The sequence below is a fragment of the Colias philodice genome, chromosome 28 (assembly GCF_061535455.1).
Source record: "Colias philodice isolate Cphi_HAF_F1 chromosome 28, ilColPhil1 Martin Lab GWU primary, whole genome shotgun sequence".
Taxonomy (NCBI): domain Eukaryota; kingdom Metazoa; phylum Arthropoda; class Insecta; order Lepidoptera; family Pieridae; genus Colias; species Colias philodice.
This window is the reverse complement of record NC_143113.1, coordinates 5,960,219-5,977,160: the sequence shown is the minus strand read 5'-3', so window position 1 is coordinate 5,977,160 and position 16,942 is coordinate 5,960,219. Positions and strand designations below refer to the sequence as shown.

Genomic DNA, 16,942 nt, shown 5'->3' with positions numbered 1-16,942 from the left:
CTCTACACGTGTCAAAAATCGATGTGTCACAGAAATCATCTTAGGTGGAAAGGACTATAATAATTATCGTACACATACAATAATTTTGTGCCTAAGAACGATGTACAATAGCAAATATCCATTTCTTCTTTATAAATATGAAATTTTGACATATTTCATATCGAACTTTCATGGGAACAGTGAAATTTTGTCCGAGTGAATTTTGAACTTGGCGCGTTTATTGAACTTAAAGTTGAAAGGGAATCGGCTCAGTGGGGCTAGACGAGTGGCTTTCTATTAGCGTAAAGTTGAATATAATAGAATATGAATGTATGAGATTGACGTAATCAATCGTCGTCGTCGTCGTAATCAAACGTCAATCTCATACATTCATAATCTATTATATTCAACTTTATGCTAATAGAAAGCCACTTGTCTAGGGGGGCGGGTCTGTACCACGCGTAAAACATTTGGGTTTCAGTGTCCTGTTGATTTGACAGCGGTAGTTTAAAAAAGATTAACTATAGAAAACTTGCATACATATCAATATTACAATTTATATGATTTATTTATTTGTAATTGACTTTATCCTAAAAAATACGATAATTTCGATCCATGTACGATAATTTTACGCCCCTGGTACGATAGTTGCTTCAAGTTGCTAACGCTGGACATAATTCACTGTGTCTACAATAGAAGAAAAAACGATGCAAAGTCATAAAGTGTAAACAGTGTTTTCAATAAAGAATTTATCAATATGTGTTGTTTTATTTGTGATTATATTTAATTCAGCTTTATGTCAACAATCTATGTTCTAAAACCTTCTTGAAGAACCTCTGTAGTCTGTATCTATAAAAAACCGCAGAAAAAATTGCTTCAATATGAAAATGAAATCGTTCAACAAAGTCAATGTAGTGATGTAGTCATAAGAGAAATTTAAGATACTCCATATAACTACATTTGGATTAATATGGTTAGGGAGCCAGGTGCAAATTGGGTTCATTATTTCCTCTCAAGAGATAATTCGTCAGACGCATGAGAGTATAGTATTATAAAGCCTCGTGAACGTCAGCTGGCGCTCTGTTGGGGGGGTGAGCGGTTGTAGCCTCACACGCACATAGGAAAAAAAATACATTCATTCATTCATTTCCTCTCAGCTAAAAATTTGTCAAATTGTAGCTAACCCAATATCTCAACGAAAAAAAATAGTCAGCTGGTTACAACATGGTGTATTATTTCGTCAGCTGGTGTCTCGAACATGAAAGTTAAATTTAAAGAAAAATTTATTTTCCGTTATTTCCTCTCAAACAAAAATTTACCTGATGATAGCTTATATGTAACTGTGGATAAATATATATGTCAGCTGGCTGTATCTTGGTGGAAAAACCGTCAGCTGATACGGGAGGCTACAACCGCTCTTCCCCCCAACCGAGCTCCAGCTGACGTTCACGAGGCTTCATAATACTATACTTTGATGCATTTTACTAATTATCGCTTGAGAGGAACTTGGTCATAAAATCTGCTGCTGGCTCCCGGACCAATACTTATGTGCATAAGTAAATAAAAAATTACAACGAAAAATGTACAACAACAAAATTCAAATGCAAACGGGTGACAGCTGACGTCTGACAGTATTTATTTGTCAGCAGTTGACACTTGTCAAAAGAATTGTTGGTCGATTTAAGGGCGGCTGGTATGTACTTAAAATATCGATGAATCGATTTTTAAATTAACAACTGCCCTTAGTTACAGAAGATTGCTTGATGCGCATCATCACAATGGATTTCCTCAAAGGAGGTATTGACATGTGAGGTGTTTTCCAGCTTAAAAAGTAGCTTATATCACACTTGCCCTGTATTTATTACTAGCTACGCCCCGCGGTTTTATCCGCAGTGCTCCGCTCTTGTTGGTCTTAGCGTGATGATATAATATAGCCTATAACCTTCCTCGATAAATGGGCTATCTAACACCGAAAGAATTTTTCAAATCGGACCAGTAGCTCCTGAGATTAGCGCGATCAAACAAACAAACAAACTCTTCCGCTTTATAATATTAGTATTACTCCTTACTGCAAAGAGTAACGTACCTACATACATACAGGTTGTATACGTAGTATATTATTATTAGTCTGTGATACAGGTAATACTGTATATGTAAGCACGAAAAAACTGTTATGCGGCGATTACACCTAACGAGTACAGTGGCGAGTCAGTGTCCTCGGCCGAGTGCTCGGTTGGTATAAACACTTCAACGAGTGCTCGGCCGAGTACTCGGCCGAGAAGAGCGGCGAGACAGTCACTAGAATCCCAATTTGTTTACTCGGCCGAGTACCCACTCGCTATCCCGCTCGGCAGGTATAAACACGCACTCGTCGCGTCACTCGGCCACTCGCCACTCGTTCGTTTCGTCATTGTATTTTTTCAAAGAATTATTATTTTTATTTATTATTTCTAATAAATCCCACAATTCGTTAATAATATCTGGTAACAGCCGATTTAAAACCTGTATAAATTCTTTTTTTTTTCGATCCATTGCAGACGTCCGCGTCGTGATCAAAACTGAACTGACTCGCCACTAGAGAAATACGTGTAAACACCCACTCGGTTCGGCAACTGTCTCGGCCGAGAGCGTATTTACTGACTCGCCACTGTACTCGTTAGGTGTAATCAGCGCATTACGAGCTTGGTATGCCAGAGTAGAGGTCCGCGCCACGCCGGCGTGCCGCCGCCGAGAGACCCCGGCGCGCCGCCGCCGCCGCCGGGTCACAGAAAAATTGGCGCCGAGTTCAAATTTTGCGCGCGAACCATGTGTCACGCACGCGTTGTTGTCTACAACACGGCATCGTCGCATCGATATAGTAGACAATGTCTACTATATCGATGTACTATATCGATATATCGATTATGCCACCTCAAAGGAAAGCCTCAATGAGAGTCGAAACAAACTTGTGTCTGAAGTCGAGTCTTCTTTCCAAGAAGTCTCGGATTGGGGCGAACTTAATCTTGTCGAGTTCAATCCCCTAAAGACACAGGTTTGCTCGTTCACCGCTTAAAAGATCCCATTTGTCGTAGAACATCGGTTTAAAAGTACTCCCCTTAGTATATCGGAATCCTCGGAGTTGAAATCTCGAGTGACGTACAATTCCGCAGTCATTTGGAAGCGAAGGCTAAATTAGCCTCGAAAAAACTTGGTGTGCTCAGTAGATCGAGACAGTACTTCAAGCCGGCCCACCGACTTCAGCTGTACAAGGCTCAGGTGCGACCGCATATGGAGTACTGTTCTCATCTCTGGGCTGGAGCCCCACAGTATCAACTCCTTCCTCTTGACTGCATCCAACGTCGAGCAGCTCGAATTGTCGATGACCGTATAGGCTCGATCCACTGTCAGTGCGAAGAGACATTGCGTCTCTCTGTATACTGTACAGAATCTACTATGGGGAGTGCTCTGAGGAATTGTTCCACCTTTTACCAGCCGCATAGTTCCACCACTGGACCACGCGCCGTAAAAACCAGTTCCATCCGCACCATCTGGATGGTTGGCGCTCCACCACTGTCCGCTTCACCCGCAACTTCCTTCCGCGTACGGTGAAACTATGGAACGATTTGCCACTTGCGGTGTTCCCGAACGACTACGACATTGGGGCCTTCAAGAAAAGAGCTTGTTTGTCCATAAAAGGCCGGCAAAGCACCTGTAACACTAGAAGTGTTACAGGTGTTTATGGGCGGTGGTGACCACTTAACATCAGGTGGCCCACCTGCTCCTTTGCTTGCTCTGACATAACATTGCCAATAAAATTATTGGCAATGTTTATAATAATCATGTTCATGACTAAATAGTTAAGCTACTTAATTTTAATAAAAATATTTTTTTTATTAAACTTAAAGAGAGATTTTTCTACTGCCCGTCCACCCCCTAATAACTTTAAAAATAACTAGTCCACGCCGGCGACGCCGCGCCGCACCGGGTGCCGCACCCGGCGCGCCGCCGCTGGGCTTTTGGACTGCGGCGCGGACCTCTATGCCAGAGTAGGAAATGAAGTTTCTGAAAAGTCAGTGCAGACTGCAGACAAACATCTTAATGCGGGTTTTTAGTTTAATTACAATAATATATTAATATGTTAAATAGTACATAATTCAAATTTTATATGTATCAAAAAATTTCCATTCCCTACGTATTTAGGTGATCTAAGCTTATGTAAAATAGACATTTTTTATACACCTACTTAATTTTTTATTACGGGATAAGTCTAGTCTATAAACTCAGACTCAATCATGTTTTATCATGTAATCATGTACAGTTGACGACGCGGTTGGCGCAGTGGTAAAGTAACTGCCTACTGAGCCGATGGTCCCGGGTTCGATCCCCGGTCAGGGCAAATATTTGTGTGATGAACTCAATTATTTGTTCCTGGGTCTGGGTGTTATTATCTATATATATGTATTTATTAAATATTATATTTATCGTCGCCTAGTACCCACAACACAAGCCTTAATTGAGCTTACTGTGGGACTAGGTCGATTTGTGTAATAATGTCCTATAATATTTATTTATTATTTATTCAACTAGACTTCTATTAAACATCACCAAGCTGTGTTAACATTGTGTTAACGCTTATTAAATGTATATTTAAATTATTCACATTTTAAAAATCGATACTTTATTAACCGAAAAATCGGTACATAACAGCAATGACTGTTGAGAAGTATTGACCCAAGGCATCACTAGTGTCGTTGCGAGTATTACTATATTACTTGCTCTGTGGCGAGTAGGGATGATCGATATTCGAAAAACATCGATGTTGACATCGATGTCATAATCGAAAGCCCGACATCGATATTCGATATTTATCGAAAACTGAACATCGATGTTGGATATCATCGATGATATATGCAATAATAACTGACAAAAAAATAAAACACAGTGTAAAAGTTCGGAATTTATTAAGAAAGAGATCAAATGATTACATATTCCAATATTTTTTATCAATTGACTGCAGGAAGAGTAATTTTGATAAAGAAGAACCTTTTAATCTATTTCTTTGTTGATAAAAGGAACGACCGGTGCGCCCTGAATGAATGAATACGCGTTCAAAGTTCAAAATAAACTTGATTTGTGTTGTGGATGCGTTCATAAAAGACATAATTATTTTGTTTCGTAACTTCGTAAGTTGCATTGGTCGTGTCGTGCGTGAGGCCGTGAGTTAACATCGATGACAGATGCCGTTAACATCGATGTTACGATATTTTTCGTATAGCAATATCGATGTTAAAACAGCGATGTTTTTGCTTTCAACATCGATGATCATCGAACATCGATGTTCATCGAGCATCCCTAGTGGCGAGTATCAAAGGAACTTTAGTGCGACTGCGTTTTTGTAAATCATCGCGAATTTTCCAATTAACTTGTAATCGCTCTATTGTATATTTAAAATTTGCTTAGTAAGATCCCTTTAATAAATAAAATGGCAGACAAAAAAGGTATTTATGCACTTTATATACAAATTTCTTTGTTCTTTAAAATTATTATGAAGGTTGACATATGTAACGTCATAGAAGCTGGATCTTAGGAATTTGTAATAAATTAGCTATTACAGTTTCTTTAAACGTATTTTCCTGACTATTTATGGTGTTTTAATCCAATTTTACATGTACAAAACATAGTATATTATATAGCACTGTCGGATCAATACTGTGAAATCCAAGATGGTGAACATTGCATTTCAAGGCGGGATGTCTCGTAACATCGTAATTGTTTCATTACAATAAATGTTATCTGAATAATTTTGCACAGAACTAATGATATACACACAGAAAAAAGTATTTAGGGTTAATATTGAAGATCATTTCGATATAGGATGTAATTTTCGTTGTTCTAGAATCTCGTTTTGCTATTAATATTCCAATAAGCAAATCTGTTTTGCGAATACCTACTCTTTAACAATCGTAATGATTTAAATTGTTTTCCTTTTTTTATATAATTAAAACCTTGGAGTACATAAGAATATAGCTGCAGCAAAACTTACATTGATTATTTTAACTATCTATAATACATACTATATTTAGGATCCATACATATTTTATTATATCAGAACTATTAATTATGGTTTTTCAAACATTCCAAATACAAAAGGAATTAAAATTTAAAATTAATGAGAAAGCCCTTTGTCTGAAAATCACAAATGGCTGATAGATTGACAAAACAGTTTTTTTATTCCATTGCAGCAAGAAATAGAAATCTTCCATAAATAAATAAACACAAATAGAATATAATGAATATGGGGTACTTGATTGTTACTATCCATCCTCATATAACTTTTATTTATTTAATCTGAAATGGTTCCGTAGTATTGATTATGCTTAAACATAAGTTGCATTATAAGAATAAAATTCACAACATTATTTTAAACAAGCTAATTAGTTCTTTAAATAAAAAACCATATCCTTATTGGCAATTTATCTTTTGTAAACTCCATCTTACTAAAACTAAACAGTAATGACTTTTTTTTTATGATTATTAGTATGTAAAATAAGATTAGAAAATACAATTAAATATCCTTTATTGAATTAAATACTCAAATAAGATCCATTACTAAATTAATGTTACATAAATTTATAGGACAAATAGAAATTAGGTTAATAACTAAATAATCTTTCAGATAAATAACAATGTTCTAAAGATTGTTGAGTATTTTGTTCAGGAATCGAATCCATGGTGTTAACAATTTAATTTGGGCAATTTGTGCAGCTCGCTCTCTGGTAAATTAACTTAAAGCTTATTGAAAGTTTACAACGGGAATAATATATTTATCCCCCTCTAAAAACAAATATTACATGCTTTATATTAGCTTCACCTGTATGTTTGTTTGTTTGTAACCGACTTCTTTGGGCGCGATTTTGACCCACTTTAAACGGCCAGATTTCGTTCAAACTTTGTAGATTTATTGAGGACCGATGACAATACACTAATTTGATAAAATTTTCTATTTTTTAGTTCGATTTTCTATAAAAAGCGTGTTTTTTAAGTTTTTTTTAAACTATTATTATTATTTTTTATGTATGTTTACCATTGATTAGTTTACACAAACTATCCGCTAATGATAACTTACATCTATTAAAAGTGAATTATTTATGTTTACTATTTTTTAATGTGCATCACACTTCCAGTCTTCTCGACTATCATATGTCAGCCGTGTACCACATAAGTTCAGATTTACCATAAGATACATTTTTAAACGCGACAGGCCATGGCCTATTGCCATACAGCCAGCGATTGAGAACAATAATAATGACTTTCCATACCCTGCCCCTCCCAGAACCGCCCCCCCTCTACAGGTGGCAGAACGACGCGGTCGGCGCGCGGCAGTCAAGTCGATATCATGTAATAACACAGAATAGAATTTCTTTTTTATTTTTTCTTTTTTTGGAGAAATAGTATATAATATGATATGTGCGTATCGGCGTGTGGACGAACGTATGTGTTAATAACTATAATGTAACCTATCCTTGGTTGCTATGTGATTTAATTTTTTTTAATGTGTGGGTGCTCTCGAAAACATGGAGCGTAATTTAGTTTTCTTGCTTCCTGATTTTGCTATTCTCATAGCAAGATGTTTAGGCTATTTTTTTGCTGTCAACTTTTTTATTTTAAAACCACTACCTATCAATATTATTTGTTAATTTGAACATTGTTTATGTAAGACAATACCAACTTCTCAAATTCTGCTTTAGAATGTCTATGAGAGTCTTATTGTATGTTATCAAATAATCTTAATTTGCAGAATAAACAAAAAGTTTGACTAAAAATTAATCAGAGGTCACCTCATCTATAAAAAAAAATCAATTTTCCTATTCTCATTGTGATCAATATAAATTCAAGTTTTTGCCTTTTATTTTTACATAATATACCCTGTGCGAATCCAATGAAGATACGTTCAAAATATTTAAATTCGTACAATGACCTTCACCTCGCCGCGGCCGGTAACGCATTTGTGAAACTGGTTTTACGAAGAAATTTCTACTGAAAATCACATAGGAACCAAGTCGACTCCCTCGGAATGGTTGTCTAGCTATCTTAATGACTAGGGGGTTTGAAAACTGGCTGTATACTATGTGTTTTGGCTTTTGTTATCCTTCTAGATGTTAATATATAACCGTTCCGAGACATAGATCTACTATGGTAAAAAAACAAGTTGTCTAAGTCAAAAAAGGACTTTGAATTCGCTCTGGACTTCAATGTTCTTCGATAATTTAACAGGTGTCTGCTCTTTCTTTCATTTTTTCTATGATTATTTGTTTTACAGCTTATTTTTTTACCTTTTTTCAATCACTCATTTCACAATGGCGGCCCTTTGGATTTAATTTCATGTTTGAAATTTTGTGCATTCAATATTTGAATGCATGAAAATTGAATTCTAGAAATTTTGTTTATTTTTTTTTAATCAAAGGGCTCGTCATTCTTCTTAATGTTTGTTTTGCTAGTGTTTTTGCACCTTCTTCAACGTGGAGGCAAATATAGTTGTTTTATTTTTTTTCTCTATTTTTTGTTTCGTAGATGTTGCCTCTGTGTTTAAACAATCCCATTGTTTGATTGAAATGGGGTTGTTTTTTCTAATACCATTATAGATAATGCTAATTATTAACTACGGATAGTTATAATGTGATTTTTTTATAATTGTAATATTAAATGACTGAAATATCAATTAAACTGAACAAGGATCAAATCGCGAGCATTTAAGTCGATTATGAAATTATCAAAAAAACACATTGATTTTAATATTGGATGCAGTTTTCCTTCAAGTGTAATTTGGAAAGTTGCAACTGATTTTATGTTTAAGTTTGAGTGTCACTAACATAAGTGAAAGTCTACAAAAATCACTTACACTTTTAAATATTATGTAATTTGGAGTTTTGTGTAACAATTTTGTCAGTGTTTATGATTTTTGTAGATTTTGTATTAATAAATCGAAATGGGAACTGGCATATCTTCTTATTCAGATGCTTAATATTTTGAATTATTAGTGTTACTTTGCTTGATTTCGGTTTATTATTACAATTATTTGTAGGGTGATGGTCAAAGTGGTGCAATATTATATTATTGCATTACTTTAATAGTTATATCGTATTTATATTAAGTTAAGATAACGTCGATCGCGTGTTACTCCCAAGTAACAGACGATCCAGGTTTGCCTTTTTAATTTATATTTTATTTTTACGATTGAATTAAAAAGGTACATTAATGAAATAACAGGAATGAGACGTTAGTGTGTTATTAGTGTAAGATCGAATGGAGATTTTCTCAAATCTTTATTCCCGTCTGCTCAGCAGACGGTGCATGCTCAGCTTATAGAAGGACAGGGAAGTATGCTAGTATACAAATAATTATATACTGTTATTTAAGTAAATTTACCTTTCTAAATCAATTCTACTAATTTCGATATTTTAAGCATCCGTTTCACAGGGTTCCTGATTTTGTTATGCTTTAACATTATGGGGCTTACACATTCATAATTATTTCTAAAAATACCCTAATATTAATATATTTTTTTGTCAGAGTAAAATGTTCCAAGTTTACTCTGGCATTCCGTAGTGGGACAGGATAGACATATATAAGTATTTTGTAAAGGGGTTTTACCAGGATTTTTGTGTATTGTCCCGTGTATAAGGTTTTGCTGTTTATATGCAGCGTTTATTGATTTTGCGTTGTAAGAGCTAGTTGGTATTTTGTGTTGCTAATCGTTGTTCCACCGACACTTTTTGTTTGTACATTGAATAGTCTGGCATGTACCTAACCGTCATAGTTTTTTGTTCACACTGCATGTTTCTGTGTCCTTCGACGCATTCATATCATAGATTTATTTCTCACAAAAAAACGCTTTTTTGCATTCGCTTGTTAGTAAAACAGCAAAATGATTTTTGTTATTAAACCGATTCGTTTATCTAACGACAAGAAATCTTGGTAAACATGTTTTAGCTAGATAATTTACGATAGTTAATATTGTTTTAAAGGAATGTTCACAAATGTGCTCACTGTTTGGACGCTATTGCGTCTTAATAATCACTTGTTTTTGCAAGGCTGTTGAGTGGATATTCAAGTCTGAAGCAACACCAGCCTCGCAAGAATACAGCCATATATACAAGCTTTGAAGAACTTGAACAAAGGTGGACAATATAGAGCATAGAAGCTTTTGTATATGGTTCGAGTGACCTTGTATAAAGCCTCGGCTACATATACTAGGGCACTCGATTTTAGACATGTTATATAAATGAATATACTAATGTTTTCCCCGTAAGGTTCATGAACGTGTGATAATTGTTTTGTTAAAGATGTTCTGCCCAGATGGCCACACTCGCTGGATTTTTATTGATCAGAAACATCGGTCAGGACTAGCGAGTGTGACCATTGGTTTTAGGAATGCATTGTAAATAACATTTGGTAGGTTTGTGCCTACCAAATCATTTGGTCTCCAATTGCGGAGGTCTGAATTTTTTTTGTATGAATAAAAAAAATTCAAGGCGTTTGTACCGCGTTGTATGGACATCGCTTGTCGTTAACACTGGCGCTAGTGAGCGCGTAAATGACGCACTCAGCCTCCGTCGTTTACGCTCGCCACGTTGTAGTGTTGCAAATAATATTGTTGGTAGATTGTGAATATAGCAACACAGTCGTGGTCACATCACTACGTCACGCGTGAATGCTCGGGCTTGGGTTGCGGCGCGCTGTTGCGCGAACTTGTCCGATAGATGGCGTCGCACTGATGAATCTAAATTACACCTTGGTACACGTACAGTTCAGCTATTCACAAATCGAAACACATTCGACTTTAAAGAGGGTACCATGTGACTAATTAATAATTTATGAATAACATTACTTTTATCACTTATACTATCATTCAATTTAGCGACAATGCATCACTGAAAGCAATTATTGTTTAGTCCCGCGTAGCACCATCGCAACACAACCGAGGCGAACCTTTCCTATCGTTCATTGTCTTGGCATTTTTCGTGTAGTACGTGTTGCTGTTGAGTCAATTACATTCATTCAATTTTTATTGAATTTCTGTATGCGAAAAATTGCATGATTCGTAATTGATGGAGTACCCTCGTTAAAGTGGCGTAGTCAGTGCGACGTCCGTTCGGGCTAGCGAGTGGGATGCGAATGCTAAAGTGTCGAGTTGTTACAGTCACGCCTCCCCTCGGCGCCTACCCCCAACCCCAGCCCCCGCAAGGACCCTTCTTGCCGGCTCCGCCGCATCAGGCAGCGCCACAGTATGGAGGTAAGTTTATTTTTTTATCTATATTAAAATATGTATTTATCTGACTTTAAAACTCGGATACTATTTGTACGAAATAGACTAGAAGCAATTTGTATTTGTACGAAATAAGTTCCGAAACTATTGAAGCGAAATAGTCACTTTATTTCACCAGCTTGTACATTGACATCGGAAATTTTGTATTCCATATTATTTTTATATTTCGAGTAAATGTCATATTTATTACAAAATTAATGTTTGATCTACTCCGTAATTATTAATAGTAGTTCAGTTTTAACAATAGATGTCACCCCTTGTAAACCTTGTATTGAAATACTTGTATGGCAAGCGCATGTTATTAGTCTTAGGGCTTAAACAAAAGCTCTGAATGCCCACTTTACGCATCTCTGCTCTTGACTTGAGATTCTTGAGAATACATTGTGATGCTTGTTTTTGCGACAATGTATAAGATTTCTTTTAAATTGTGAAAAAAATTCAGTTCATTTATGTTTGTTATGAGGTTGATGTCGTCATAATTTGTTATTATCTCTTAAACTTTTGATTCAGTATAAGATTTAAGCATTATTTTATGCAAATGATATAAATTAACATTTTCAAAACAACCAAACGATAAAATTTTAAAGGACAAGAGGCGAAATCATAGTGCCGCGTCGTCGAATTTTTCCTGTCTTATCATAAGACAGGAAAAATTATGAAAATGATATTATAAAAATATTATAAATGTACCATAAGACTCTTATGCTACATTTATAATATCATTAGTTTCATTGTTAACTTCTTGAATAAATAGTTAGTGATATCGCCATGGCGTCTTAACACAGTAAACATAACTGTGTTAAGACGCCTGAACAGTGTCGTAACTAGCTAAAAAACGGTTAACTCACAAATAACAGACCCATCGATATAGGTATAAATGAGACCGAGCCGATTCGAGCGTTTTGTATCTAGTCTGTATTATTGTATACCTACTGTGGTCACAACGGCATACAGCTGTAAAGGCCTATTCAAACAAGAGCGATATCGCGATGGGTACGCAATTAAATTTCTTACATAGTATATGATAGATACCCAAGGCGGTAGCAGATTCCGCTCTGATTTGAATAGGCCATAAATAGTAAATAAATCATTAGTTGCGGGTGGTTCACCCTACGGAGTGGCGTTTGGCGGCGCGGGTGCAGGTGCGGGGGGTGTGTATGCGCCCCCGCCCTACGACCAGCTGCAGCACCACCAGGCTATACCTGCGCTGAGCCAGCAGCTTCCTGTAAGTAGTTAGTAACTTAGTAGTAAGGGGGAATTATAGGTTGGTGTGGATGTTTTTTTTTTAGGTACGAGAAGATACACATTAAAAAAACAGTTTTTTTCGTCGTTTTCAAATAAGTTACTTCTGACAATGCAAGACATGAAAGAACAGAAGAACTACATGTCAATTAATGCATCTGAATCGGTTATCGCAGCCATAATATTGTTAACATTGCAATTGGCGAAGAAACATTAATTTTTGTAACATTTTACCAAATAATCTTCAATATTTTTTGTAACATGATAAAATTTTCCCAACTCTAGATGTATAGTGGCGCAGCAGCCATGTACGCAGCGGCGGCGGGCTACCCGGGATACATTGGATACCCGGTGCAATACTACCCATACTACCCGGTGCAACCCTCCATTCAACCCTTGAGGCCCACTATCATGATTCCGGTGAGTTTTTCAGGAAAATGAGGGTAGATGAAGAGAGCTACAAGATGGTGTAATTCGAATGCTGGATTTTACGTTAAAATGGAAAATAAATCTTATTGTTCCGTCTTTAACTTTTTATTCGATTTTAAAATAAATAAAATTGTTTATTTACATAGACAGGTTACATTTTCAAATAATAATATTAGTACAATGTTTCACCAACTTATGGTATGCAAATAATTGTTAAAATTATACATAATCAAAAATTAAAACATAAAATTCACATTTTGATTCGATTGTTATATTTTTTTTAACTTTTGTCACTAGCCAATCTCTATGTTTTTGTCTTGACTGCTTTCACTAAATCTTTATTAATTTTGGTTCGGTTTCTATCTTTACATTTGTTGATTATTCTAACTGCGTCGATATGTATTTCGTAACAATATATTGACATATAACAGAACGGTTTCGAGGCCGGCGGTCGGTTCGAGGGTCTGGCGCAGACGCTGCTGCCGCCCGCGCCGCCCGCCGTGCCGCCCTCCCCCGCGCACCTCGCCGCCATACAGCCGCACCAAGTGCTGTGAGTGTACACACATACACACACTCACGACACACCATAAACTACACACTATATGCACTAGTGGTGTCCGACACACGACATATGTACATACACTAAACAGTATATACTAGTCCGATACATCATAACTCACAATACACTAGTGACAATAAATATACACGAGATGATACACTACGCTACACTTAACACACTTGACACTACTACATATACTATTGATATTCACTACACACGATACACCATACACTACACATTAATGACTCATTAATAATGTCACAGTAAACAGAATATGAACAGTAGCGTAACTTCCTACAAAGTTCGAGACGAGGGTTGTCGTATTTGAGTTAGCCGTTTCGAACGTTTTGTCCGGAGTTTCGCTTCTGATCGTAATTGTTTACTGTGCACTAGTAACATACACCATACACGATACGGTAAAATACTGGCATACACCACACACTACTGCAACTAATAAAACAAAAAACAAAATAATTCATTTTATATTTTACAGGTGGCGTTAAAAACCTGATTGGCCGTAACCGACGGCGCACCGACGATACTAATCTCGTAACACAAGGATACAACTAGCCTCTAACTACCCTTATTTTAGAATGTTTTCTAACGTTATTTTAAACAGAATCTATGCCAGCTTGAATGTAACTCGAATATCTCAAATAATTTAAATAAATACCGATGTTAGAAAGTTTAAAACTGATAAATAAGAAATCTCCACTAAAACATTATTGTATTTTTACACAAATGATATCAAAATAATGTATGTCCGTACACGAGATTTAGGGATAAATGATAAATGTAAAATATATTTTACATAATATAAATGAATTATTACATACAAATATACTGCGCATTCGTCGGTTATACCAGCTTAGCCCGATATTTGACTGTGATTTGTTATTTGCGTTCGTCATTTGAGTGAAATATCTAAATATTAATTTAATGCTCTCTATAAATAAATAAAAAACCCTCTTTATTCCGTTAATAAAAAAATAATAATATGTACGATATATGCGAATAAAAAAATATCGTGATGTGATTTTGGTTTGCAAAAACATTTAAATAAACATTATGAATTTCTGTCATTCAAATTTGTTGCATTCATGAAATTTGAACATTCGTTGAATGTAAATGTACAAAATTTTAATTTTAATGTTGAACGCATTCAAATGACGAACGTACGGTAGAACAGATGAGTGAAGCCGGGGGCTCACTATAGTATTAGGCGGTTTCGCCTCGAAACTAGCTATAGACCGCGGGTTTGGGTGCTGTTTGTGGAAAAAAGAACAAATAAATAATACTTTATTAATATGAAGTGTTATAATACCGTTCAAAATGTAACGGTATCGTAGATTCCCTTTCTAAAAGTGAAATTGGTAAAAAACACTAAATTTAATTCTAAATCTATATATTATTTAAAACAAGTTGAAAAGATATCAGTATTACTGTTTTAATGAATAATCTGCGATCAGTAGGGATGTATTATGATTTCGTCTTGCATATATTTAAAAGTATAAAGAAGTAATTTTTCAAACTACCCCCTTACAAATACTGTGCCTTTAGACATATCTTCAAAACTTAGTTGTTTTATAGCTTTAAAGTAAGGTAGCTACTCGCATTGTGTTAAATTTGTATTTGATTGTGCTCGCGATATTTATGAATATCGTTTTGATGAATCGCATCGAAATAGTTACATCCCTACGCAGATAATTATCGCACAAAAGCACAAAAATCCGCGTTTAGTTATATAAAGATTTAAACTGGTTGTGCGTGACACGTGCGAGAGGGACGGCCTGTGTGCGAGCGAGAGAGAATGATCGATATTTTCCATTGTATTTAATTTGTATCATAAGTACGTTTTGTTGTAGTTGTAAGTTGTTGTGTTGTTCTTGCGATACAAAGATCTTTGTATTGCACGAACATGTTGTTCTATCCTTGCCGTTTTTTTGTATTAAAACTTTGTTAAGGTGCTTTTTGGTCGGACAGCAAAACTTACTTATGATTACGGGGCCGTGTAACCTATGGTTGATTTATTTTTGTGATTATTAAATACAAAATTGTCTTGTGCGAACGTAAGCGGCTTTATGTTATTTTTTGGGCCGAAATGACGCGCTTTTTTAGTAATAAAAACGTATATTTAACGCTTTCAACTTGAAAAGCGATTTAATTGAACTGTTATCAAATGACAGTTGTAAACAGTGATTACACGGATCCCTCATTATAATGATGGTGAGAGAAAGAATCTCAAATGTATTGAAATTATTATTTAGTTGTATGGACTGTGTTTAGATTTTCAGTTAACACTTGACCGCGTTGCTATTAAAGTATCCAATTAACGTGACGTCCAAAATAAAAATTTATGGATAATACTTGCTTTGAGACTTTTTAGTTTTACACTAAAGCAATATGTAAAAAGCTATATTTTTCTGCATTTATTCAAAAACTATCCCACCTTTGCACAGTCCGTAGTTCCAGTCTTATTATTAAAAGAATTCAGTCACAAATACGGTGATGGCGGACTGTATCACTTTTGTACTGACGTAACCTTTGTATTGGATGAACAGAACAATGTAATGCAATTTTTGTATTCACTGAACATTTGTATTCATGTATTTTAATTTGAAAGCGATACAGCACGCCTCACCGGGCCTCTTATATTTTTACTAGTTTGTGGTATTTTTATTATATTGCATTATTTTTGTTAATCATGTTTTTCCGACGTGTGTGCGATTTTGAAACTCTGTTTTAGAATACAAAAATGTATAAGAACGTTTAGATCTGATAGTTGTTTTAAGGAAATTTTGGCAGAAACTAGCCAACGCATTAGAATCCCAACTTCAAGGGACCATAGAGGAAATTGTTTTAACGTTCAAAACCCAAATATTGCAGTGATTTTTGTTTCATATTTGATTATAGCTCATGGAAGAATCTCTTTGCGTATTATATTTATTTACTTATATGCACAATTTGAACATATTGTTAACCTTTTTTGTTGTTATTAATATTGCAAAAGATCCTTTAGGTTTAGAGACATCAAAACGTTGTATGCATAAAATATAATTAACTTATTTTTCATGTTTAGAATAATTGTTAACTTCAAAATTATTTTATTTTGTCAAACGAATGTTGTATTATCATATTATAAATAAATTAAACGCCTAAAGTTTGTGTATTTTCTTAAGTTGAAATAAAAAATTCTTGCATATAAGTAAATGTATAATAATTGTTGAATTAAAGTCGTAAGTAAAAGTGGGTTTTGCTCAATCGTGTGTATCGACTTCGGAGTCACGTGCAATATATAGCATAATTATTATTTTGTTTCCAATAAAATTTATAAAAATACAATTTCTTGTTTTCTTTATATTTCTCGCCAAAATCCTATTATAAGCCTTTAAGATGTCGATGGAAAGACAAGGAAAATATCTCTAATA

At 35.1% G+C, this 16,942-nt stretch overlaps 1 protein-coding gene across 2 annotated transcripts; it reads left to right on the top strand.

The window, feature by feature from the left end:
- Positions 1–5,316: 5,316 nt before the first annotated feature.
- LOC149476409 (uncharacterized) lies at positions 5,317–16,856 on the top strand. 2 transcript variants are annotated; one of them, XM_089712075.1, is made up of 6 exons: positions 5,317–5,456; positions 11,159–11,251; positions 12,379–12,509; positions 12,812–12,946; positions 13,387–13,505; positions 14,008–16,856. In XM_089712075.1, the coding sequence occupies exons 1-6, from the start codon at positions 5,441–5,443 to the stop codon at positions 14,015–14,017; spliced, it is 504 nt and encodes a 167-aa protein (XP_089568201.1). In that variant the 5' UTR covers positions 5,317–5,440; the 3' UTR covers positions 14,018–16,856. The 2 variants fall into 2 exon arrangements, with proteins under 2 accessions (XP_089568201.1, XP_089568200.1); XM_089712074.1 differs by lacking the exon at positions 5,317–5,456 and having other exon boundaries at positions 9,065–11,251.
- Positions 16,857–16,942: the final 86 nt, after the last annotated feature.

Coding starts and splice junctions, on each gene's coding strand:
- LOC149476409 (XM_089712074.1), top strand. CDS start 11,128: ATGCGAATGCTAAAGTGTCGAGTTGTTACAGTCACGCCTCCCCTCGGC. Junction 11,252..12,378: donor GGCAGCGCCACAGTATGGAG/GTAAGTTTATTT, acceptor ATAAATCATTAG/TTGCGGGTGGTTCACCCTAC. Junction 12,947..13,386: donor GGCCCACTATCATGATTCCG/GTGAGTTTTTCA, acceptor GACATATAACAG/AACGGTTTCGAGGCCGGCGG.